Source organism: Thunnus maccoyii, chromosome 16, assembly GCF_910596095.1.
Source record: "Thunnus maccoyii chromosome 16, fThuMac1.1, whole genome shotgun sequence".
Taxonomy (NCBI): Eukaryota; Metazoa; Chordata; class Actinopteri; order Scombriformes; family Scombridae; genus Thunnus; species Thunnus maccoyii.
The window spans coordinates 12,062,085-12,087,337 of record NC_056548.1 but is presented as its reverse complement, the minus strand read 5'-3'; the positions used below and the strand labels follow the sequence as shown (position 1 = coordinate 12,087,337).

The 25,253-nt window shown below is 40.1% G+C and overlaps 1 protein-coding gene across 2 annotated transcripts; it reads right to left on the bottom strand.

Moving 5' to 3' along the window:
• Window positions 1-945: 945 nt before the first annotated feature.
• On the bottom strand, window positions 946-24,896 carry ddhd1a (DDHD domain containing 1a). 2 transcript variants are annotated; one of them, XM_042388258.1, is made up of 14 exons: window positions 23,571-24,896; window positions 21,796-21,972; window positions 16,274-16,375; window positions 12,737-12,865; window positions 10,822-10,969; window positions 7,934-8,043; window positions 7,548-7,654; window positions 7,175-7,437; window positions 6,201-6,276; window positions 5,770-5,919; window positions 5,406-5,470; window positions 5,131-5,303; window positions 4,395-4,592; window positions 946-4,217 (listed from the first exon to the last, which is right to left on the bottom strand). In XM_042388258.1, exons 1-14 carry the CDS (start codon window positions 24,361-24,363, stop codon window positions 4,030-4,032), a joined length of 2,679 nt encoding a protein of 892 aa, XP_042244192.1. In that variant the 5' UTR covers window positions 24,364-24,896; the 3' UTR covers window positions 946-4,029. The 2 variants fall into 2 exon arrangements, with proteins under 2 accessions (XP_042244192.1, XP_042244193.1); XM_042388259.1 differs by lacking the exon at window positions 16,274-16,375 and having other exon boundaries at window positions 23,571-24,895.
• Window positions 24,897-25,253: the final 357 nt, after the last annotated feature.

Sequence of the window (25,253 nt, the reverse complement as noted above, 5' to 3'; positions counted from 1 at the left end):
CTTTTCATGTATTTTATGACAATTTAACATCTTACTGACCTACAAACATAAATTATCAAGGTACAAAATTATAATTAAGAGCATTAACAACTGTCAAAATAGTTCAATTAGCTTAGGGCAATAAATGGGAACAAAGATTGAGAGAGGGCTCTGAACAACAGATGGTCAGTAGGAGTCTTTGTTCCAGTATTACCTATAGATGGCTGACCTCTCCTGGCCAAACACAGAACAGCAGGCCCTATTGCATTATTTATGAGAATCACCTCAGTCCTAACTGCTCCCATCTGTGAGCCCGGCCTTTGCAGATGTTGCTAAACTGTATTAAAGTGCTAGTGACTCCTATTGAAGCCACAACTGCTGGTGGATCACAATACGGCCTATTCATGATCTATAAGTCAGCTTTGTTATTCACATCAGGGGGTTGCCTCGGAAAGAATCTGATCTGTGTTTCAGATGAACAAATAGCTCCATTGTCCTCGGAAATCAGTCTGGAAATGAGCAATGACACCATTTTCCTCTGATGATTCCAGCCTCCTCCTACACGACAGCATAAACGGATTCCAAATACAACATTTTTCCTTGTTTTATCTGGTGCGATATGACAGAATAAGAAAAAGTAGTCATTTTAATCCAAAAAAGAAATGCTTTTAATAAAAGGAAATAAATACAGTGCTTTGGATGGCAGTTAGAATCCATTACAGGCATGGGTTATTGCACAGCTCTAGGGACAGACAAAGAACACTTTCCCGGACATCCATTCAAAGTTAGAGCAACAGTGGTGCCTGACATAAATTTAACATAGTTCATTCAATAAACCCACAGTAAATTGTAATGCATGTTCTCTTTTTCACCCAATGACAGATTACATATGGCTGCAGGTCCTTCCTTAATAACATCTAAACATTTTACTGTAAAGACTGACGGTACACTTGTGACATTACTTGATTTTTTTTTTTTTTTTTTTTTTACTGAATAATGGCTTCAAACTGGTGTCAACATCTACAAAACATGTTACAGTAGATGTTTCCCTGATGCTTGCGGTGCTTTGTAACAAGAAAAATATACTGTCATCATTCAAAATGCTATAGTCAAACTTACAACATGTCTACACAGATTTCTCTGTAATGCTCTCCAGTTTAGTTGCTAAATTTTTAGCAGGCAGAGTGAACACAGTTGCAAATCTGTGCTTTAATCAAGAATTGCTCTGATGGAAATTGTGCAAATTTCACATTATACATTTTGGAACCACATAGCCAAATCACAAACACTGGCAGAAACATTGTTGTTATTGTTAAGCTGGTCCGTCCATACTCCGTCAGTGTGTGTTCGCTGTGTCTGAACCCACACAGTGAGATTTAAAGATGCAGAGGCAACAATGGGACTGTCCTTGTATTCTGCATTATGTCTAAAGGTTTCAAAAGGTAAATTGCATGCATGCCGTCCAAGTAACAAAGTACATTAATATTGCTGACCACTTTTCTGCATCTATCACTGCATTGTAACACATGCTCACCAGAAATGAATAAATAAAATCAACAGGCTGTTTTTTAAACATTAATTTTGTGCAATTCATAGCCGACGAATGTGCAAGATCCACCAGATCAAATGTAGAAACACTTTCAAAACATTCTCCCTTATATGTCCATGCTTCTTTTACTACTTCCAGACTTTTCTGTCATCCGATCATTTGAAAGGCAGTCTGGTTTCAGTCAGTAGGCCTCTGCACACATAACACAGACTTTTGACACCAATAGCTGGTTTCCATTCACTGGTGGATAAGTCAACAACAGGCCTTGATTGTGTGGAACAGTAAAGCAGCAGCTTGCACCATAGCAAATTAGAATAAGCTCTTGATAACTACGATAATATTAACAAGTAGGACACAAAGTAAATTTGACAATGACAATAATCAAGTCTGTCACATTTAACTCCACAATGATTAATCTGAGGATAGTTCCACTTCTTCATCCATTGCAAATGTCTTATAAATGATTTCGCTTTCATCATTTGTGGTTTTCTAGTCATGACAAACACAAGGTTTTTAGATGTGTGTTGGCACTCTCTGCAATGTCTTCTTGCTCCAATACCAACAATATGACACCATGCAAAGCGAGTAAGCTTTCAAACTTCTTCATAATTATTACTGGGCGTGTTTGTAAAAGGACGACATTAGAAAAAATAATAACATACGCACCATCATTATTGGAGAAAAGTTCATATATATGCTCTGACAAACCTAAGGCAAAATTCATGATAACCAGCAAAGTATCTTTTGGAAAACTAAAATCATAATTTGCAGTCTTCAGTTGTCCACATTTTCTTAATTTTGGGGTAAATTTGCAAATAGTGTCAATTAGGAGATCACATGTCTAATGTCAGGGAAAACTCAAGTTTTAAGACTAAAAACCCTTCTTTCACATAAAAGTAAAAAGATCCATTTCTTTAAGGGGAAAGTGTGAATAGGTCACCGACTCACCAAAAAAGGCGAAGGAAAAACAATTAACTTTTGTTTGCCATGTATCACAAAAGCCTCAAAATAAAAAAAAAGAAGCTGCTTTTACCTCAGGCCAATTGCTGCTTCATGGAGTATGAACTAGACTTAGTATTACTGAAGTCAAGCAGCGTAACAAGCTAGACACATAAATTTTATTTGGCCACAAGTTTGAATCCCATTTCTCAAGATGAGATCCAGGTTTATATCCTCAACAGCCTGAAAATCGCTAGGAAAAATATTTTTAAGAAAAAATACATCTCGTTCCTCTGATTTCATCTAGATATCAATATAAAAGATATGAGCACTGAGAATTCCCTCGTAACTTATCCTTAATATAGAATGACTGAAATTAGTCTGAGTGAATGGGATTGTTCTGAGTGAGACATCTTGTCTATTAAATGACATCATCAAGAGAATTGTAGATTTGGATTCATAAACTCTGTTAGACAATAACTGTACATTGTCTATCCCTTGTTTAAGGGTGGCGATATACATGTTAGGTTACGAGCCTCATGTGGTTATTAAACCTCTGCTAATGTCACATGGAGACTGCAGTAATGTAAGGTGGTGAGCTGTGAGAAAATTCTGTTCTAGTGAACTGTACAGTATATCAAAATGTTTTAATTGGTGCATATCTATTTTAAGAGTCTGATGATGTAAAAAAAGAGGCGAACATTTAAAAAAAAAAATCATCAGAGGAAGAAAAAGAACCTAAAAGTAGCATATTTGTTATGTCTTTCCTCAGACTCCCAAAACATTATTAAAGGGATAATGCCCTAAGATTTTGTTCAGAAAAACTAAACAAATATTCTACATTGTTTGGCTAATTTTGAAAGGCATTGCACTTGCTTGTTAGCGTTAAGTTTTTCAGATGTAGTCGCTAAAGGTTCATTTTAAAGATAAAACCACTATTTCCTGACAATTCTATTTTTGCTTCCATCATGTCAAAGAAAAGGTGAAAAAGATCAGACACAGAACTGACAGCCTCAGTGACCAGGGATCAGGCAACTGTGTTACAAGGCTCCAGACTGAGTCTGTAGGAGAGAGGCTGGATTGAAGCACTGATGCTATGATTAATAGGAACCTCATTGACACGTAATCAACAGGCTGCAACTATTTGAGTTATAGTTAAAGTTTTAGGGATGAAGCTAGAACTTTCTGCAACTGGGTGCAATAAACCCATACGCGTCAAACTCTTTAGACTCGTATTCCACATTTATATGTAACTTGTGGTCATACTGGCAAAGGGTGCACCTCCTTAGGGGTTCCTGGTCCAATACTGTCACCCTTAGGGTGAGAGATTGTGTACAAACTACACAAAAATAAACAAAAAATGCACAAAAGTATGGGGTCAGTTTGTCAGAAATGATTCCCATGTGTTCAAAGAGCTGGAAAACAGGTAGGTATAGGAAAAAAAAAGATTAATAGTGTATTTGAACAGTTTGTCTGCATGAAAATAAATGAAGTCTAGTTTTGCATCTTGTCAAAAAGATGATGCCATTCAAGTGTGTATGTGTTGTAATTAATGTGCCGCCTCAGTCTGGTTCCAGGTTATCTTCTTCTGGGTCGGAGGGCATGTTCTTCTGCTTGTATATGAAGGTCAACAGGAAGAGTGCTATGTCATGTGAGCACCAGTAGCCTGTGTGTGAGGTCACTGCTGACCAATAGCGGCTCTCCACCAGACCTTCTCGGAGCTCAAAGTCGACGCGCTGCTCCAGCTCCACTGAAGTCAGAAACAGAGACATTATCATTGTTATTTCCACGAAATACATTTGTCAGTTAATAAATAATACTTTCCCAACATGCTTTAAATGTATAAATGAATTATCTACCAACAAAACAAAAGTGAGACTTTCTCTAGGATTGCTTGGTGCTGGGCAGGTACAATAAGTGAACTAACATGATGTGTCAGCAGTAGGTGAGGTCGGCCGAATCATACTGGAGAGGCCGTATGCAGACTGGCTTTCTGTCCGTTTCTGCTCCTCTTCTTCAGAGTTGACCCCTCCCTCGAGTCCTAATGACACTGAAGGCTGGCTGTTGGAGCGAGAGAAACGTGAGAAAAGGATGCCTCCGATGCCCTTCCCTATGCTCGCCGCTCCTACAGTGAGGGAGTACAGAAGGGAAAGAAAAAGAAAAAGAGGTCAGCTGGGTGGAATGTAGTTCAGAACAAAACAAAAGAGAGGTAAAAAAAACAAAAAAATATTTAAAAAGTACAAGGGACCACAGTGTATTTGCATCAATTCTCCATCTCTCCACATGATGGCCCTGTTGACACAGTACTGTAATCCAAGGGAACATCTTATTTAAAAACCTTAATATGTTATTGAGAATAGAATATCTTTTCTTCTCCACCCCAGACACATTTCACTACAGTATCCTATCCCCACACATTTATAATAGTTGAATAATTGGTTGTATTCGACAGTCTTCTGGACAAATATGCAGTTATGAACCACATAAAACCATCAGTTTCAGAACTGAAATTTTCAATAATATGTACTGATTCTGTGTAACCCTAAAACTATCAGATACTGATCAGATTCTTTCCAAGATTGTGACAGATGCTGATGATGAAATGACCCATCTAGTCATGTGCATTATCAGAGCTATGTATCAAAGTTATGAAAGTGTCTTACCCAGTATGCTGGCCTTGCCCAAGTTGGTGATAGACTCTCCATAGTGTCGTCGGGCGAGGACAGGAGAGGTGCTTGGGCTGGGGATGCTCTCTGTGTCAGATGCTGGGTCTTTGACTGGGTTCAGGAAGGTGGGCCGTATCTCATCATAGGGTGTGGGGTTAGTGGCACTACACCTGATGGAGAAAACCAACCCAAAATATTCATATATACATATATGTTTCTGTGTGTATTTGAGGGATAACACTAAGTGTTTTGATAGTGCACTAAGTTCTTACCAGTGTATTTGAACAGGTGCAATATTGCTATAATGTTTGAGGATTAGGGGCTCCAGTCTGTAGGCCTGAGGAGAGCAATAAAACTCGGTTAGCTAACAGATAGATGACTAAACTAAGTTAAGTATTTGAAGCTGTCAAATGGGTACAGTGCATATTTTCAATTTGCACGTCTGACTAAATTGTAAAAGGCTGGTTTCGATTAGCGGAGCACAGTGGAAAATGTCAAAGCACACCATAAATGTGTGTGTGGTCTAAGTCAAAAATAAAAAAAACAAGACAAGAAGAGAAAAATCTAGACTTGCTGGCATAACCATGAGTGAAAGAGAGCATCTGCATGGGCTGGGGCACTGAAAGGAAAACTGACCACAGGGTCTGTAGGATGGAAGACATTGAAGAGCCTGCTGCAGATGGAGGTGGGCAGGATATGGTCCTGGTGGCAGCTGGTACCGGGGCGGATCCCTCTCAGGGCCAAGAAGACAGCCAGAGGAGAACCCATGCAGAAGAAGTTCTCCACCTGAAAGACAAAAAGTACTAAGATGATATACATGTCCTAACGGGAGTCTTTGTTATTGACATAGATGGTACTGAGATATGATCCTTTTTTGACTAAAATAGAGCAACAATTCAATAAAACACCATTCATGTTTCATTCAATGTGATACAATGCGTCTGTGTTGTGAAGTCTTTCTAACAAATATCATTGCAGCAACACAGCAACCGCTAATATTTATCTATTTAGAGTATCACATTGTAATGGTATACATATTGTATTGTTTACATAGTTGGGTATTTTACCTTAAATTTGAGTGCTGGGGGTGCTGACGGTTTAGAGGCTTCCAGTGTTTCAAGTTGATTTTCCAGCTCTCGTAATCTGTTAGAAGCAGAAAGGGGCACAGTGTACAGGAACTTCTCTGAAGCCACAGTTTGACAATTAGGCTAATTCCAATATAATTCTCCATTAATAACGCTACATGTCCTTTTATAATCTGCTATTATCCCAAGCTACCTAGACGTACTACGCTCGCCGAAGCCAGTCATCAAACAGTCTTTGTACCACTCACATCAACAACCATTTTGCCAGTGGCTTCTCTTTCACCAAGGTAATGGCGCACACAGTAAATGATATTGTACAAACAGAGAGGTGGTGCAAGTGAGCTACATTCCCTTCACAATATTCTGCTGCCTCACGAAACTCAAACAAGAAAAACAACTTGCTACCTCACAGTACATACTGTACTATGCGTGCCAAAGTTAGAGACAAAGGTTTTATGTTGAATTTGGAGCAAAGAGTGGTTGGAAAGATATGAACATCATGTGTTATTTGTTCTTAAAGCTGAAGTTGAATTTGAAAATTGACATAATGAAGTCCAATCAAAACATCTAGCTAGTTCATTTTTTCCCCTCTTTGTTCATTTTTATACTGCTGCTCTGCAAACTCATTAGAATATAGTGTTGGTGAATTTTATGGAAATACCCACACTGCTGTGTCGGTAAGTTTTCACAGGATCTGTAGTTTTATGTACTGTGAGCTCACAAAGTATTGTTAAAAATCATTTAAAATGATGAAAGTTTCAATTTCTCATATAAGTGCTGTAGTGGGTGCCCAGTTGAATATATATATAAGTAAGTAAGTACACCAGGAACAAGCTTAATTTTTTCTTAAAGAAAAAAAATGCTGAATCAGAGATTACATTATATTACAGAAGATAGCCCCGACTTGACATCACGACTTCGGCTAGTAGTCACTGATCTAGACTAACCAGTCTTACCTTGTTCTAGTGTGCCGCAGCTGCTCTAAAAGATGTCTCTCTTCATAGGACATCCAGCGCAGGTCCAGCTCCTCTTCCACAGCGCGGTGCTCCTGCAGACAGAAGCGCACAGGATCCCAGCCGGTCATGATGTCATAGGTGATGACGCAGCCGAGGGAGTGAGACACAATGGACACCTTGCCTCCCCTCTCCTCAAACTCAGGGTTCCGGGTGCAGAAAAGTGTGTACAGTCTGTTTAGCTCCTGTGTTAGGCCCTTAGTAATCTAGAGAGAGAGAAAGAGAGTGGAGAGGTTTTAAGGAGAAACAGTGCGTCACAGAAAACATTTTTTTTGGGTTTTTTTTTTTTTTTTTTTTTTATGTGTGTGACTCTCACCTCATCCCGGTAAAGGGGGCTGTTGTAGTACATGATGTCCATGGCACTGCTGTTGAGAAGGTCTCTTAGTCCTCTCACTTTGTCTGGTGTGATTGAGTCTACCGTATCTACAGAAACATACCACCACAGTACAAAACAGAGGTTGTAATGCCACACATTGGTGAGCTTGTATCTCACCATGTTGCTTTATTATTGAATTAACTGCATTGCATACATTCGAATAAGTCAGACTGACGCAAGAGACAAATACATCCATTGTACACAGAGTACACAAAAACCACACTTCGAGTGCTCACACTTAAAAGCACAAAGCAAACACATTAATAGGAATAAATACATACATACAACCACACAAATGCACTCTCTCACAAATACAAATCACAAACCTCCATCCAGAGCCAGCTTGGAGCGCCACTCCACAGGCAGGAACTCCACATGTTCGTCATTGTGCTCTGAAAAGTGCTTCTCCTCCATCTTCCTCACACCCTCCCTTAGCCTGAATAGACACATAATATACGTTGTTTTTATCAGAGGCCATTATGATAGTTATGTTGGCTGACAGGACAACATGTTCTCGTACAAAAAAGTGCTTGATTTAGAAACAGCGTCATCAGCACATTGTCTGGGCAGCAGTGTTTTATAATGACAGGTTCTGAGTGGATGAGTAACATCCACTACGTATATCCAGCCCGCTACAGACTGACTAGGGAGTCTGTGTTTGCACTCTTACAGACTTTAATGACTGTCGGGAAGAGAAGAAGAGATGCCCATTTTACTGCTCATTGATGCAGCAGCTCCCCTCATGCAGTGCACACACACACACACACACACACACATACAGCACTGCTACTAATCCTATATGGGGCAGCATTAGCTCGCAGGATGCGCTAAATACACAAAGAGACAGAGGGTGAGGTAGGGTGTTGACATTGGTAAATGGAGGCTGAGAGGCTTTTAGATGACTGGGAACCTAATGCAGGTTTGACAGAACTATCTACAGGCGAGAGTATCTGCAGGGGAACTTAAACGCTCTGAGTGCTGAATTACAGAGCTTTCTGTGCTTCACAAGATTCCTCTTGCTTTTATGTTGGCATTAATTGGGCAGTGAGCTGCTTTGACACACTAGATTTCGCTAAAATTATTTTTAGAGAGACACTCCCTGATTTTGTTTGAGAGCATAATAATGTGCTAAAGTAATTTCCTCTTTTGCTGTGAATGCTGAAACTCAACTAAACTGTGTCAAGTTTCAAAACATCACACATATGGGAATGAAAGAGAAAACCTTAGATGAGAGAAAGAAAGAAACAGAACTAAAATTGATCTATTAATCTAAGTAAAAGGCAAAACAAGGAACTGGCTAGACATATCGGGTTGATCTTTCCTCTTGGCTGAGGAAGGCGTGTAACGCTGTAATCCACAGGGAGTTGGGAGTGAGGCTTAAAAGTGTTCTGTAGCTTGACTTGGTCTACTTTACCTGCTTAGCTGGCCTAAGCCGCAAGCAATGGGCTGACTCTAACTTTGTGACAGAGACACACATGGCACTGGTCCGCATGTTCTGTACTACTGCCTGAAATGTTCAGTGGTGCCGTTCACAGCCAGATATATCTTCACACAAAGACACAAACATAGAGAAGGACTGTGCCTGGCTTAAGTAACAATTCAGAACTGACTGATAGCCTATACATTGTTGAGCCCCAGTGAGATTTCATGGGTGTACCACTTTATAGACAGGCAGCGACTCTGTAATAATTTGCTTTATTAGCTTTCTGAGGACAGAAGTGAGTATTGTGTCACTGTAACTTCCCCATTAGAGTGACTTCTACACAAATATCTACTATTGAGAAGTTCCTCATTAAAACTTTAGGCCTTTGAAAGACAAAACGTAGTCAGGAGGTTAGTTAAAGGATCAACTAGCAGTGTCAGACCATGCGGATAGTCTCTTTTTTGTGTGCCAAGGTACTGAGATATCTATTTCAGAGAGTTGTGCCAACGCTCCACTAAAATGGAAGGACATTTTTTTGCTGTGCTGCTCAAACCACTGAGAAGTTATATTTGGCACAGCTGGAAGCACATGTTTAAAATCTGGATTGCTGATATTGGTGTAACTGGTTCACTTCAGTTTTAACACTGAGATATCACGAGTATCAGCTGATAGGATATAAATAAAATTTGTTTAGCTTTTTATGTTCCCTCAGTTTGATTGTGTTGCATGCATATTGCACTGTTTCTCTATTGCTTATGTTGCAGTCCCTCACTAAATGCAACGTATCTGGGAAATATATTTCTCTTTGCTCGTGGTTTCTTGAGTTTCAGTGCCTTGTGTTCTCTTGGCCACCAGACTGCAGGAACATTGACAATACAAAGAATAAAGTGAGTGAACAGTGAGAAAAGACAAAGAGAGTGAGGAAGATTGAGAGAGGAGGGGAGGAGAACAAAACACAAAAGCTGCAGGTGCATTGTTGTCCAGAGAAATGCCTTGCATAGCTATAACTATGGGTGTCTTTGGGTGAACCAAACAGAGGGAAAAACAGAAAAATATGCAGCCAAAGTATGAATGTATTTATATATTTTCATGACTCCACGTGACACTACTTATGAAGTTCTTATATAACAGTACCTGAATTCAAATACCTGAATAATTGCTGTGTATTTGTAATGAGCAATGTTGTCTTGCATTCCATAAATGCACTAATTAAATAGTTGGCAACTGTGTTGAACAAAAAAGTAATCTGGAATCAGAAGAACCTGCCAGACAGGTCGATATCTGAAACCCTTCATCAGTATAAAAACACAACATGTGATGTAAGAGCAGTTAGGAGGACGGGGAATAGACCACACAGAAAATGTCAACGTGTATTTCATAACTATTTAAAGGAACAAGATATTATCAGGCTTTTCTAGCATATCAGAGATACAAAGTAAATAGAAAGAAGAAATAGATGATCTTTATAAAAGCTAAAGATAAAACAGAACAACAGGATGAGAAGTGTGAGAGACAGATTGTCCCTGGAACAGAAGAGAATAGGAACAGAGAGCAAACAAACATATGGGAATTCAAACATCACATCATCCCAGAGAGATTTCTTCTCATTATGTGCTTGCACTTGAAACTGGTTTTGGTTCGTGTTCAAGTAAAAAAAAAAGAGTAGAAAGACAGAAGTTGTCCTTTATAAGCCTGTCTTAGGCCCTTTACAGATTCTAAAAGAATAAAAGTAAAAACTCGGTGGTCTAACTGACATCTTCAGTCAATTTATCTTATCTCAATTTAACTCACATTCCCGTGTTTTTAATAATGCGTCCCTGGTCCATCTTCTGTCCAATCCCATGGACCACAAAGACAACGTGTGTAGTCTGAGGGGGTCTGTCCTCTGGGGAGGCCTCCTCGACAAAACCTCGATGGAGCCGTGTTCCACTACTGGAGGCTGCAAGAGGAGAGATAGCACAGGTTGGATCATTGTTTTTAGTAGCTGGTTGTTTGTGTGTGATTTTTCCTTTAACTTTATTGTCCAGTAAACTTTTTATACAATATTTTCTGTACTGTATTGCTAAATAAGCACATCTCCACTTTGTCCACTAGAAGGCTATAAATATCCAAGTGTTTAAGTAACGTGCTGTTCTGAGTCCAAAGAGGCCAGTAGGTGAGACAAGGTCCTGCTGTGACTGTGGCCCGAGACTCAGTGGCAGCAATTGTAATGTGCCTAGAGGACCGAGTGAGTGTCCTTATTTAGAATCTACAGTCTAGTCCAGTCATGTGCCGTATGGCAAGGTGATAGGAGCCAATGGAATTTACTGCTGTCTGGATAGCACTAAGGAGATTTCCCCTCACTGGGCATTTGTGTGTCAGGGGGGATTGAGATAACCAATGCCTGCTTCGCCTCTTATAATCTGTGAGCAGGAGATGAAAATGTACCATAGAGCTAGGAGTTTGTAGATCAGATTAGACTCATCCATACAGATCAAACATCAGACCTGGGGTCAAACTGAAGTTGACATCTTTTCAGGTACACTTAGGCCATTTGATCAAACCTAGCCCTGAAAATACAGATGGAGACCGCATGATTTTCTGGGCTAATCCAGTTAAGGGACTGGACTATACCCAGCCACGTTTAAACAGCTGTTGGATAATGGCAAATAGCAGCACACTGTGGATGCAGTAATAAGTGTGTCATGTGTACATAAGATGGGCAGAAAAGTGGGAACAGGTGTGGACCTGGTCACATAGGGTATCAGCAAAATACCAGACAACCGGGCGGTTAGCCATGAAATTTTATTCAGGTCAAACTACTGGATGGATTGCCATGAACTTTGGTACAGATATTCATATTCATGCCCCCCTCAGGATGATTTGTAACAGCTTTGGTGATCCCTTAACCTTTCATCTAGGAACATAATTAGGTCAAAATTTTATTTCGTCCAGTACTTTTTTTATGACCAAATAGGCCTACCTACAAAAATAATAACATTTTATCAGACTCAAACACTGCGTTTAGTGCTAATGAACAAATGTTAGCATGCTAACATGCTAAAAGAAGACGGTGAACATAATTATTACCATAATTAACAGCAACATGTTACCATTATCACTGACTACGTTCACATGCACACTCATATTCCACTACTATTCCGAATATGACAATATTCCGAATTGGATACAGGCCATGTAAACAGCATATTCCATTTGGATATTCCGAATTAAGCCTTATTCCGAATGTCAGTGAGAATGTTAGCATGCTGTCATTAGCATTTAGCTCAAATCATCGATGTGTCCAAGTACAGGCTACCATGGCCGCTAACATGGCTGTAGACTAGTCTTGTTTGACTAAATGTTTGGCATCATAGCAACTATAGCCAGAAGCTACAGCAAAAGGGATAACAAACTCCTTATATTTTGAAAAGTGTGACATGAACTTGGTTCAATAATTATAAGACAGTACAGTCTTCAATGTACTATAAATTATGTCATTGCTAGTTTCATAATCTATATTTTTTGAGTAATATGTATAGTAATGCAATCCCTTGTGGCAGGAGTAAAAATTTGATAAAACCCTGATTAAATCAAATTATTTAGGCCACATGCTGGTCTAACAGTAGATTTCAAACTAAGAAACACAGACACAAATGCATATAGCATGATATAGTTTGCCCACTGTATTATTTGGAAAGATAATGACAGTGTGTACATTACATACCTTTGGAGAAGCCCAGTTTCTGGGTGACTGTGCGTGCAATTTTGGAAGTGGTGGCATCACTGTAGAGGTAGACCTCGTCCACACTGTGCCAATCCACATGGGTCCGACTCAGCTTCAGACTGTGGATGGCTGCGGGGAGGGGGCAGTGAGAGAGGAGTGAGTGAATGAATAGACAGAGGACAGAAAGAGGGGCATTGGCAGATGGTGTGGGAAGTTGGGCAAAGGAAAAGGGAAAACGATGAAGGAAAAAGGTTCACCAATACAAAGGGTTGTGATTACAAATTTTAAGGTGAGCAGAGGAAGAGAGATTGAAGACATAAGAATTACACCAAGTTGTGATCATCTTGAATGCAGTAAAAAAAATAGCCAAAGTCTAGGATTGATCTATTCAAACAGCTCAATCAAATGCAGTCTAGAGCATTGATCTGCGATTAGAAAGAAAAACAAATCCAACTACCACGCACCATGATTGTGTCTATCAGCTCTTGCTTGTCCGTCCTGCTTATGTATCATCATTCTGCGTAGACTGAATGTATTTATGTGCTTGTGCTGTAATAACATAAATCAATTTTCACTTTAAGTTCAGTTTTTCCCAGGTTGTTACTTCACAGTGTAATGCAGGGACTGGAGCAAGTAAGAGCAGAGGTATAGCTAGAGAGGAGACACCATTTGCCACAGAAGCTAAGAGTGATAAATGAAACTGGTTGACTTGAGAGAGCTAAGCTTTCTATCCCTGAAGCATGTCCTTTACATGTCCTGTGTAGTTAAGTTCATCTAGATGAGATTGGTAGAAGGCTTTGGCACTAGTCCAGTACACAGTCATGGCTCTTTGTACTGCTCTGGACCAATCTGGGGATTAAAACCCTTGAGAACGGGGTAAAGTACTTGGAGAAATTCAATGCTCCAGGTACTAATATAGTCTTTCAAGAAGCAAAATGTGATCCAAAGACCTTCTGAGTATATTTTCTATCTACTATACCTTTCATGGAGAGAGAGAAAAAAAATGACTTAATATGTGTGTGTGAGTCCTGTGCATTCTTCCATGGGTTTTTCTTCTCTTTCAGTATCTGGACATTCAGTATTTTAGACATTCCTGGGTAATACAGACATGTGACAATGTCTACAGGGCAAAGATGTGTCCAGAAATGTCCTTACACGTTTAGCTGTCTCTCTTGTAACTTCCCATGTAAATTAATAAAACAAGATACAGTATATATCAACAGAGCCAATGTGTTTGTGTGTCACATGGTGAAGATCAGCTGGGCCTGCGCAGCCCGATGGGCTAATTTCTTCATTGGAAACGCATGACTGGTGGGTAGAGCGAGGCCTAAAGCGGTGAAGATGCAGTTTGCATCTTCACTGTGCCCTGTTCACTCAGAGGGCAACCAGTGTGAAAACCAGGGTGTGGAAGTAGACAGACATGCAAGGTCTGGAAGAAGAGTTTGTCACAAGGAACAGAAGTTTTGGAGTGAAAGGCACTAAACAAATATGGGATAACAGAGGGCAAAGACATCTGAAATAATTTAGGACATCCATTCTCCCAGCTAGATAAAATAAAACTCATGTCCATTTTATTCAAATACAATAGAAAACCCGAGGGGAAAGACCCCGTGGGGATTCCTATGTCACATGTTTCCATTTATCTTTTCAGATCCTCAAATGAAACCACTCAGCAGCAAAAGAAACACATGCTTAATTTCTACCACACCACACATATCACTAAACCACTATGACAGCAGCAGCTAAGGGAAACAATCCACTCTTCTGAGAAGAGTACCTTTCACCATCCAGTTAGGCTACATCTCAACCTGTTTAAAGTGGCTTCATTTTCTCATTTACCTCATGCACTCACAAGTGAAGACAGGGGAGAGAAGAATTTGCCATTAGGTCTACACACTGTAATACAAGGGTGGATGAGGCCACTTTAGACTGTTGAGCTGTATTTGTAGCCAAGTCCACTGTAAAACAGGAGGAGGAGACCGACTAGAATAGAAATTATGTTAAACTTATCAATATCAAATGTTGGTTTTGATGGCATATACAAGTGAAGATGTAGCCAGTAAGATAGAGACATGCTAAGGGGTTGTACAAAGATACTTCCTGTTTTACAATGAAAGGCAATGCATTGTGAAAGAAAGGGTAAGGAAAGGGAGACCAAAGTGTGCTGAGGAGCTGGCAGTCAAGAGTTTACTAAGGGAGTTCTCTAACATGGCTATGGAGACTTACTGAGGGACATCGGGTGATGGAGAGGGTTAAAAAGTAAGGGGTGAGGGTTGAAGGATGTGACAAAGAGTAGGGAGGAACTGAGTAAGATGTGGAAGTAACAGATAACTGGTAAATAGTGTGTGGGAGAGTTTGGGAAAGGAGCAGGAAGCATGGAGCAGGGAGGAGAGGAGTTAAAGAGATGAAAAGGGAAGGGCTCCTTAAATTAACCATAAGTACAATGTGCTATGGTAGCGGTCTGGGGCTCTGACTTTTGTTTTCTAAGGAAGAGTAACAAGATACTAGTTACAATTATTGCTTGGCTAAAGCCTGACAAACATGCCAACTATGTCCCCTACATCAGGTTCCTCCGCCTCATATGGAGACAAGACAGATTATTAGTGCAATGTTAATGCAATGTCAGTAAGCGTACTTTTTGCAGTACTGTAATACTCTAATGCAGGGGTTGTGTTATGCAGGAAAATCAACTGTTTGATAATGCACAGGTTCTGTCAAGGTAGGCTATACTTTGGATACAAAGCTTTCTGTTAATGGCGACTGGGATTTACTGTAAAATGAGGACACTGACCCTAAGACCTCTCTGTTTAGCATTTTTGATGAGGGTCAATAGATCCAGAACTAGGACACTGATGGACTTCTAAGAGGCCGACTCTATACAACATGTTAGGGGGCTATAGTAAAGGGCCACAATGGCTCCTCTGTTCAGCTCATCACTTGTGCTTGGCTCTCAACAGAGAGCTTTGTTCATTGCCCTTAGAGCGGGAGCTGGTGACGGTGGTTCATTAATGATATGGTCGAAATGCCAGAGGGGATGAGAGAGAGAGCAAGAAAGCGATGAGAGAGAAAGGGGTGATGAGGTTGGACAAATAAAAAGGGGTAGAATCAGGTGGCTTTTTCGAGGACCAGCTTATTTCCACTGGTTTAAGGGGTCTTGTGCTAGTAGCTGAGTAAACCATGTTGTCTGCTCAGTATCCCAGCAGGAAGATGAGAGACAGATACACAGGTTTCCTCAAAAAGCAGTAACAGCAACAGCAGTAGTACCAAACTCCGGGTCACAGCACAAAGGGAGACGTTCTAGCAACTAGGCCCAGTTAAGGCTGCAATGGAGAACTGGGAGAGCAGCCTAAATCCATTTTTAGCACAACCATTTCTAACTGAGCCTAGGTCTAGCTCTAAATATTAGCTTTTAGAGGTCTGCACCACAAAGAAAGGAAAATGTAGTTCCACAGAGACCTACGATCTACAAGGAGAGAGGGTATAAACTAGCAGATATAATAAAGTAAAAAAAAAACAAAACGTTGTATTTTACAGTACCTTGGCAGCGTTTGCGCTTGTGACATGTAGTTCTAGCACTCGTCTGATATCCACTCCATTTGAACAGAAAAGGGAGGTAGAAAGGGGGCAGGTGGGAGAGAACTAACAACCAAGAGAGAGTGAGTAATGGCCATTACCCTGGTGTCAGTCACACAGGCTACCGCTGCCATCAGTCTTGAAAAGGCAAATCTATCAAGTAGCGCTGCTATCAGATAACCACCTCAAGGCCCTGGAGCCTGGTGGCTGCAGGCAGATACCTTAGAAATTAACTGAAACAATGCCTTCGTAGTAGACTTAGTAACTCAGCCTACAGTCCATTATGCAGCGCTGCTTGACACATGCCCAAGATGATTGAGGTAGCTCCTGAATTACACTGATTATAAAAAAATCTACTGTCTTTACTGTGAGGTAAAGACTAAACATGTTATTAAGTTAACCACCATTTCTTAACAGAACATTATGTTTGTCAGTACTTGACTATGGTAGGTAACAAAAGTGTCATTTGGGGGATACCAAAGGGTTTCCAACAAATACATGACTAAAATAAAAAGAAAATACAAAATAAAACCATGTCATATAATAAGAGGCATAGAGACCACAAGTTGGTCAACATTTTCAGACCCATTTGTGAAAAAAAATGAGACAAAAATAAGAGCATACACTCTTAAAACGCATGTTTTCATTTGGGTTAATGAATAATTAATAACAATTTTAGGAAATTGGTGTTGAATTCCACTAAAGGAGGAAGGAACATACTGACTACAAACATATAAAAGGATCAGCATGAGAAATGAAATGAGACTATGGTATGGTTTATTTTTAAATTCAAATTTTTAACTGATCCAAATAAATCTGTACCTGAAGCTGCTAAGAAAGAAATCTTCAAGGAGTGCTAGCTTAATATTGGCAGGTGAAACTGAATACTACTCATTGTGGATTAAAGAGTGAATGTAAAAATGCAATTTATGCACATGTTCCTATGACTGTGCTGCAATGTTAGCATTGGTGTAAGAGTAACACAATATTTTTTCTACCACTGTTATATAAAGATTAAATAGTATTTTCTGTTAAGTAATTTAAAGCCTATACTGGTAAGTGGGAGTGTTTTTACAGTGAGAATGGTATTTATATTATTATATGTGGTTTAATGTCAACAAAATATAATTTAATAGCTAAACAGGTTTGTGTGCTATGATCTAATCAGTTATTTATAATGTGTCATTGTTGGTAAACATTTACTATATTGAAATAATTGGTAAAATACATCCATCCATATATAATAACCAAACAATTACATACTAGTTAAAAATCAACATTAACTAACAGAAGCTCCATAAACATTAAATCTATGAATGAAGTGGATATCTTGATTTGACATTTTAAAAGGCCTCCTCAACATTTGTTAATCAAATCGGCAAAGTCCACGAATCGCAAATCTGACTAAATCATTCATTCCGTGACAACACAGACAACAGACTTGCAAATGTCAGCAGTGTCTCACTCAGCAGAGGTGAAAGGCTGAGGAGGAGAGACCTGCTGAGTGCACAGGAAGTTTGTTTTCTGTAAAAGCTATCAGTGAAGTCAATTTGGACATTAAGGCACTGATGGATCCATCCATAAAACATGTGCTCCCTAATGACTGTACATATGCACAATGCACAGCATCCTCATATGGATGTCACAAGGGACAAATAGCCTCAATTTGTGTGGTAGCTTGTAGTGTATGATGGTCCTTTGGGTTGAGGACACACTACATGGCTTATAGCTCACCTGAAGACACAAATGAACCAATATACCATTCATTTCCAGATCAGACCAAACAAGACTAGACTTTGTTTTTATACCCCCTGACGATTTCAAACATATATGATATTTTGAGCACAAGTGATGACCACATCCAACTTACTGCCGAATGATTGGCCATCTATGATACAAGACAATGAATGAATAAATAGATAAAACATTTAATAAAATCCCAAGAGCTAGTTGTTAGGTTTGTAATCTCTTATTTTAAGCGTGTGTCAATCATCAGTCTCTCTGTGTTCCCAGCCTCACGTGCTGCTTTAAATTACTATGTAAGCTGTACAAAAATACCAAACGTACTGTGCTGACAGATGACCTCGTGCCCAGCCCGCTGGGTTCTTGCTTGATTTTTCCTTGACGTCTGAGAGGCCTGGCGGACTGGGACACACCCTACAGTTTCCACAGCCCTACCGCTCTATACCCACACACACGTGGGTATTTCTCGTAGTTCTGAAACTAACTGAATGGGATCCTCTTCTAATTAAATATTTGTTCTCTTTTTTCTATTTCATATGTGCTCTGAAAAACATTTTCCACAGTCAGGCTTGGGGAAAAAAAAACAGTTGCTGCTGCTTTTTACAGATCAAAGTTGGGAAATACAAATAAAAACTTTAAAAGACAATTTATAAATCTATCAACTGTATCGACCTTGTGGCTATTTTCAGCTTCAATAACAAAAAAATAAGAGCTGCAAGTGCCTCTCAAGTGCCACAAGTTCACCTTCTGTGACCACTGTCAACTTTCCTCTGTGCTCAAACGGCAGCAGACACTCTTCAAAGAAAGTAATAAACAGTAAACACAGATAAGCCAGTAAGGGCTAATGAATCTGGGAGGGGGAGGAGAATTATGAAATATCTTTACAGGTTAAAACTAGTGTATAAATTTTGATCAGACATGGAAGCTCTCCATTCACGTAGGAAACCATCTATAAGGGTTAATTCATCTTTTCAAATACATAAAAGCCATCAAATCAATTCTTATTTCTTCTGATACTGTGAATTAACTAGTGTCAAAACTACTATTTGCATTTATGACCACAATAGTTTAATTAAAATATTGATCTTTCTTTAGTAGAGTACACTACATCATGTACAGGTGAATGTTGGGTTAAATAAATGATAAACTACTGGCTGCGCGACAGCAAAAAGATGAATTGCAATGAATTAGAAGGATGAAGGATGGATCAACAAACGACTCTCTCTCTGTACATTCCTAGAGATTATATCAATGGAGGGACCTCTTACCTTTATGGACTAGATAATGAAGAACAACAGTCATAGAAGGACATAACAGCACGTGTCGAGGACATTCCCATCTTATCTGGAATGTATATGATCACGTGTATTGTATATATATATACAGTGGGGTTGCAACTATCGATCAATCAGCCAATTATTTTCTCAATTAAAAAATGACAGGGATATTCATTTCAGTCACATAGGGAAAAGTGATACATCTTAGCAGTTGGGAGATTGGCACTGTAAAATATCTGGCATTTTGGCTCGATTTCTTCCCCTTGGTGGACTAATGGTGCTAATCATTTCAGCTTTAATATATAATTCTTTGTATTACAGTCTTTGTGTAATATGACTGCCTCACAACTCATTTCACTAACCTATTGGTTATGAACCTTCTATATCATCTTCATCTTTTATTTTGTTTTATCAGTTTATCTATTTTCCGATTTAAAAAAAAAAGATTTTTTTATATTCAGGGGGAGGAGGACAGTCTGTTGTCTTTAAACAATAAATACATTTTAATTGTCAAATTCAGATTCATGAAGAATCAGTAGACAACTATGTCTCAGAAAAGAACAGGACATCCATGCACTCTTTTGAAGTGTGAGTAATAGTCCTGCCTACATTGTCATGTTATGCTTGCATAGCATGCTGGTATGCCTTCCATATGTGTTCTGCTTCACTAACCTTTAGTCTCAGCTAGCTACTGAGGCACAAGGAGAGAGAAGGGTAGACGGGACAGAGAGATGATAGGGAGGAGGTGACAGTAAGAGATAGCAGGGGAAATGTATGTACTGCGGCACTGTCAGAGCTCAGCCCGCTCGCTTTATGATCCATTTATCAGTTGTAATGCGGTTCAAGGTAGTCTACTTATGGCTGTAAAAGCTCCAGCTTATTAGTTTCAAGATAAAATTCTGAGAAGGTTCCCTTTAACAAAGACAGAAACAAAGTGAATTAACAGGATCTATCAGCTAGACTAAAGAGTGTAAAACAATCTGTCAACAAAGGCAGTGGGAAGGTCCCAAACAGAAGTGGGCTGTTTCCATGTACATGAAATGAATTAAATTATAGGAACATGTAAAAATAAGACAAGCCTGGGGTTTCTCACTACGTGATGTGGTGAGCAGATTTATACGGCACTCTTGCTGTAATGCATCTCACCCACAGGACAAGCTAAGGTCATATGATTTGTGTGTTGTGCAATAGAAGGACCTCCTAGTGTAAAAAAAAAAAGAAGAAGCAATTTATGTGCCTTTGTACTATATTTGACACACCTTACAGATGATCTGATTATGATCAATTCTGTCTTCTGTGACTGTTTATGTGCCTGTGTACATATACAGATATTTAAGTGTCCATGTGTACATGTACACAAATGCTTGTGGAACACCAGTGACCTTTCAGTTTTGTCTTAACGAGTTCAGTCTGAGGAAGCTAGAAGAAGTGGTAGCACAAATGGTGGCGAAGCAAGCAAGACTGGCCAATGTATTGTAATCACTTTCCCCTGCTCTGTTGATGGCTTTATTTTTAGGCCTTAATTTATTCTGAGTAGGGGGGAGCGACAGTAATAGAGAGTCGGGGTAAGCAATGAAAAAACAGATAAATGGATAGATTTGTAATATAAATCTATAACTTATTCACTGACTAAGGCGTTGATTATGGCTATGATTTATCTGCCACTATATAATTTAGGCATCACAATGTAAGATTTTGCATGTTTCAGTTACTTTGGTGATGTTTTGATGCATGTTTCTGTCGCATTCATCCGCTCAGTTTTCATAATACAGACTAAATGTTTTCTCACTCTCTTCAACAGTTGCTGCATCTTTTTCTCTCTATTTATCGGCCACATTCACACACCCACGCATTAATCAGCAGTCAAGGTCCTGTAGATCTGGCAGCCTTAAGGAGAATGCTGAATCAAAGAACCTCTTTCTTATTGCCTTTCACAGCTAAAGCCTGCTACATCTTTCCCGAGCCAGCCCTGCGAGAGAGAGAGACGTGCCAGAATGTACGAGCTGCACCTGCTTTACATTGGGAGGATGACATGACAAAACCTACGCACACGTGAATGGAAGCACCTGTTCCTTTCGTTCCTGAGAGGTAGGGCTGTCACATAATTCACCATTTATGACTTACAATACTTTCCTTCTGCCTTTATTGTGAGGATGATGACTTCACTATTAATGGAATTTATAACTAATAACACCCATGGGAACATTTTAAGACCTTGCTGCTCTAACACAACACTGTGTAAGTATTATTTTACAAGATACTGCCTGCCTGGAATGAAAATACTGCTGGGTTGGCAAATCCACCGGTAAAAAGATGTACAATGTTTATGCTACTGGTAAGAAATCAGTCACAATCAAGTTATATCTACTTTTATTTATTTAAACCTTAGTTATAAGAATGGATGCTTCTGTGCTGTGTTGTTATCTCAACCTTATTGTTCTACCCATGCCCTTCCCCAGAGCTCACCATCTTTACTGTCGACGGTTCTGACGACCAAATCCGTTTCGAATGTGTCCTGCATCTGTTGCCCACGAAAATGGTTCAGGTGCTCCTGCTCGATAAGGTCACTCTCCTCTTCCTCTAAAGGGAGCCAGGTACCATCAATGAACCATTGGCCTCTCATCACTGGAATGTGGTCTTGTTCTGTATGACAGTAAAAATAGCATACATTTAGTCACAGCTGCAAAAGAATAACACTTTTGGATGTGGTGGAATGTATTACTGAATACAACTATGTTTCATTTTGTTTGGCTCTGTATATGTCATGTAGAAATTCTCCCAAGTAACGGTGCCACTACAGTCGCTTTCTAGGAACCGACTCCATTGTTCATCCTTTCAGAATGTGTTGGATGATAAAAGCTGATTTCCATTTAACCCAACAAGTCTGGCAAATCCACGAGGGCCAAGTCTCAGTGGCTTATGGAGCGAGGCCAGTTTTGATTACAGTCTTGACTGACACCATTAAATGATTCACTAGTGGTGAATAAGAGTGTAATAGCAAATCTGAATGTAGGCACACTTGGAAAGAAGACAGAGACCTTTAATTCACTTTCTGTACATTGTGAGATTGCTCTATTCTGGACAAATATAAAAACGCATTAGCATCTTCTTATTTACAGTGACTGCAAAAAAACAAGTCAGAGACAGGTCCACCACAACGCTAAGATAGACACACAAAAAAGACAAACTGAAAGAGGCTCACAGTAGATACTATTCGCTCATTTGTTGAGGTGGTTCATGTCTGGTCAGCAAAGATAAGTGCGTGTGCCTATATGTTTCAAGTTCCAATGTATGAGTAGAAATATGCAGCTATTACAAATAAATGCCTGGACACCTTACAAAACCTTATTTTTTAACTTCTTATACCAAAATATCTGGGGGTTTTGCTTCTTGGATTACTGTATATATATATATTTTTAAAAACCCTGCCTCTCCACTCCCCACCTTACATAAACAACCCTTTCTCTTCCCAAGTGGTGTCCGGTTGGTTTACTTTTTAAAAATAATCTCTTTTTGTATTAGTTTCCATCTCGAAATGTAGTGCCTTGAAAACTTAAACACTTACAAGACACTGTGTTTGGAGACATTGACCAAGCTGAAACAGCACAGCAAGGGCCTTTACAGAAAACAAAGGGCTTACATCTACAGCATGAACATCCAGAAAAATGACTGCTTCTCTAAATGTCACTTGGCGTTAACCTTCAGAAGAACCAGCTACCCATGAACCCTTTCGTCACAGTCAGGTTTTCTGGAGCTTCTATAGTGACTGCCTTCATTTATTCCCTGCCTTTTCCTGGAAATATCCATGAATTAGTAAGCACAGATTAGCTAAACCCAACAGACTGACTTCCTGGACTGTTTGGATGTTGCCAAAAGTAAGTAATTAGGTCTGCTTAGCCAGTGAAAAGTGTCACATAACCCAAACTGCAATATAATGCATAACTTAACTAAAATGAATAAATAAACAGCTGCGTGTATGTATCTCTTACAGTATAGGGGGTGGATGTTGCTTGTAATGACTCCCTGAAGAGATAAGGCTCACTAATCTGTATGCTGATAGCCATTATACTGCAGAATGTGCGGTAAAGTGTATGTAGCATATGTACACTGCAGGTATTAGTACTATGGACATGCATTCAGTTGGTGATGCTTCTGGGACCTGCCACCATGATTTGTGACTGATGCACACCAAAAATATGATTTTATAGACTTTGATTAGGTTTTTCTTTAGTGATACTTACGCTTCCAGTAAACAGGATTGCATTCCCTCTCTTTAACATCCACCTCATAGAGTCCTCCCCGGACACAGACTGGCTCTACGTTGATTTCAATGCTGTCAGGGTCTCTCTCATCCGAGGAGACGGTGGATGTGTCCTGAGACCCCCGGCCTCCGTGCACACTGCTGGTCCTCGTCTCCACCGGCACTGCGCCGTTGAGCCCTCTGCTCTCCACACTGTTATCACCGCACTCCTCCTCCCCGCCGCTGACCTGGGAGCCTGCTGCACCGGGGTTCAGCTCGCAATATTTACGAAACATGACCTCAATTTTAAGTGAGTCGTGCCCGACAAACGGCTTCCAGGTTTTCTTGTCCTCTTTGTAGAACCACCGTACCTCCTCCGGACCGAGTTCCGTGACCACCTCGTTGTAGCGGTGTCTGGAGCTGTTGGACCTCGACCTCTTCCTCCTCTCGAACAACGGACCAGCGTTGTTCCCATCGTTGTCGCTGTAATCCAGAGAGCTGCTATCGAGGTATGCTGTCGGGGAACTCAGGTCCAACAACAGCCCGCCTTGGGTGCTGTGGTGTCTGGAGTGCAGAAGCGGCAGGTGTCCTTCCAGTCCGGACTGGACGGAGGACATCCCTGACTGCAGCTTACCGTCCATAGGGCTCATCTCGTGACAACACGAAAACACATCGTTGCCCAAAGCCCACTCCTTGTTGTTGTTGGTAGCGTCAACGCTGACCGGTGAACCTTTACTGTCGGTGCTCAAAGAGCTAAACGTGGACGTTTTGGTTGTAATGTTGAAACTGCTCATAACTATTTGAGCAACCCAACCTCACTAACGTTACCTCCTCGTCCGTCACTTCACCTAAAGCAAATTCTGAATACTTCGCAACAGCTACCGCAAGATAACATGCTAATTTTTGCTAAAAAAAAATAAAAGACAGCAGAATTAAACACCTCCAGGTAAACTCCCTCCTCATTTGCTTGAATGCAGCAGAGCTGTCGCAGCATCAGCTTGTTAGCTTGCTAGCCAGCTACGGCTAATGAAGCCGGTTGGACAACTCCGTCCGTGGCTAGCTTATTAGCAACGTTACAACCGGAAAACCTGTTCGCCTTTTTTTATCCTACTCCTCTAACTAACACAAACCTGCGTCATATCACTTCCCTGTCATCGAGTCGCTTTACTCCAGCTTGATAGGAGTAGTTTTGCTGTCACCATACTTTGCGTGTTCCGAGTCTCTGTGGAATTTCAGATTTATTCGTTGTCCAAACAAATCTTGCATAGAGACAGTGCTGTAGTATGCGTGTGCGCGACTTGACAGCTGACGCATAGATCACAGGATTCGTTCGTGAACGCGCACGTAGAAACTGCGCGAACGCGACGACAGGTTTTTTTTTCTCCTCCGTTCATAAAACGCATTCTTGTCATTGTGCAGTAGATGGAGACAAATGCCCATTAATGGTTATTGGCGTGGACTTAAAGGACTGGTTCACATTTTTTTCTTAAAACAACAGTCAGGCGCCCATATGGACACTGAAAGAAGTTTTCCTTGCTGTAATTATTGTCCCTTCATAATGCATTTACAATGTAAGTGACGAGGGTCAAAGTCCACAAGCCTCCTTCTGTCTAAAAATGTATTTTAAAAGTTAATCTGAAACTATTGTAACTCATACTGCTGAAGCCTCATATAAGCTTCAGAT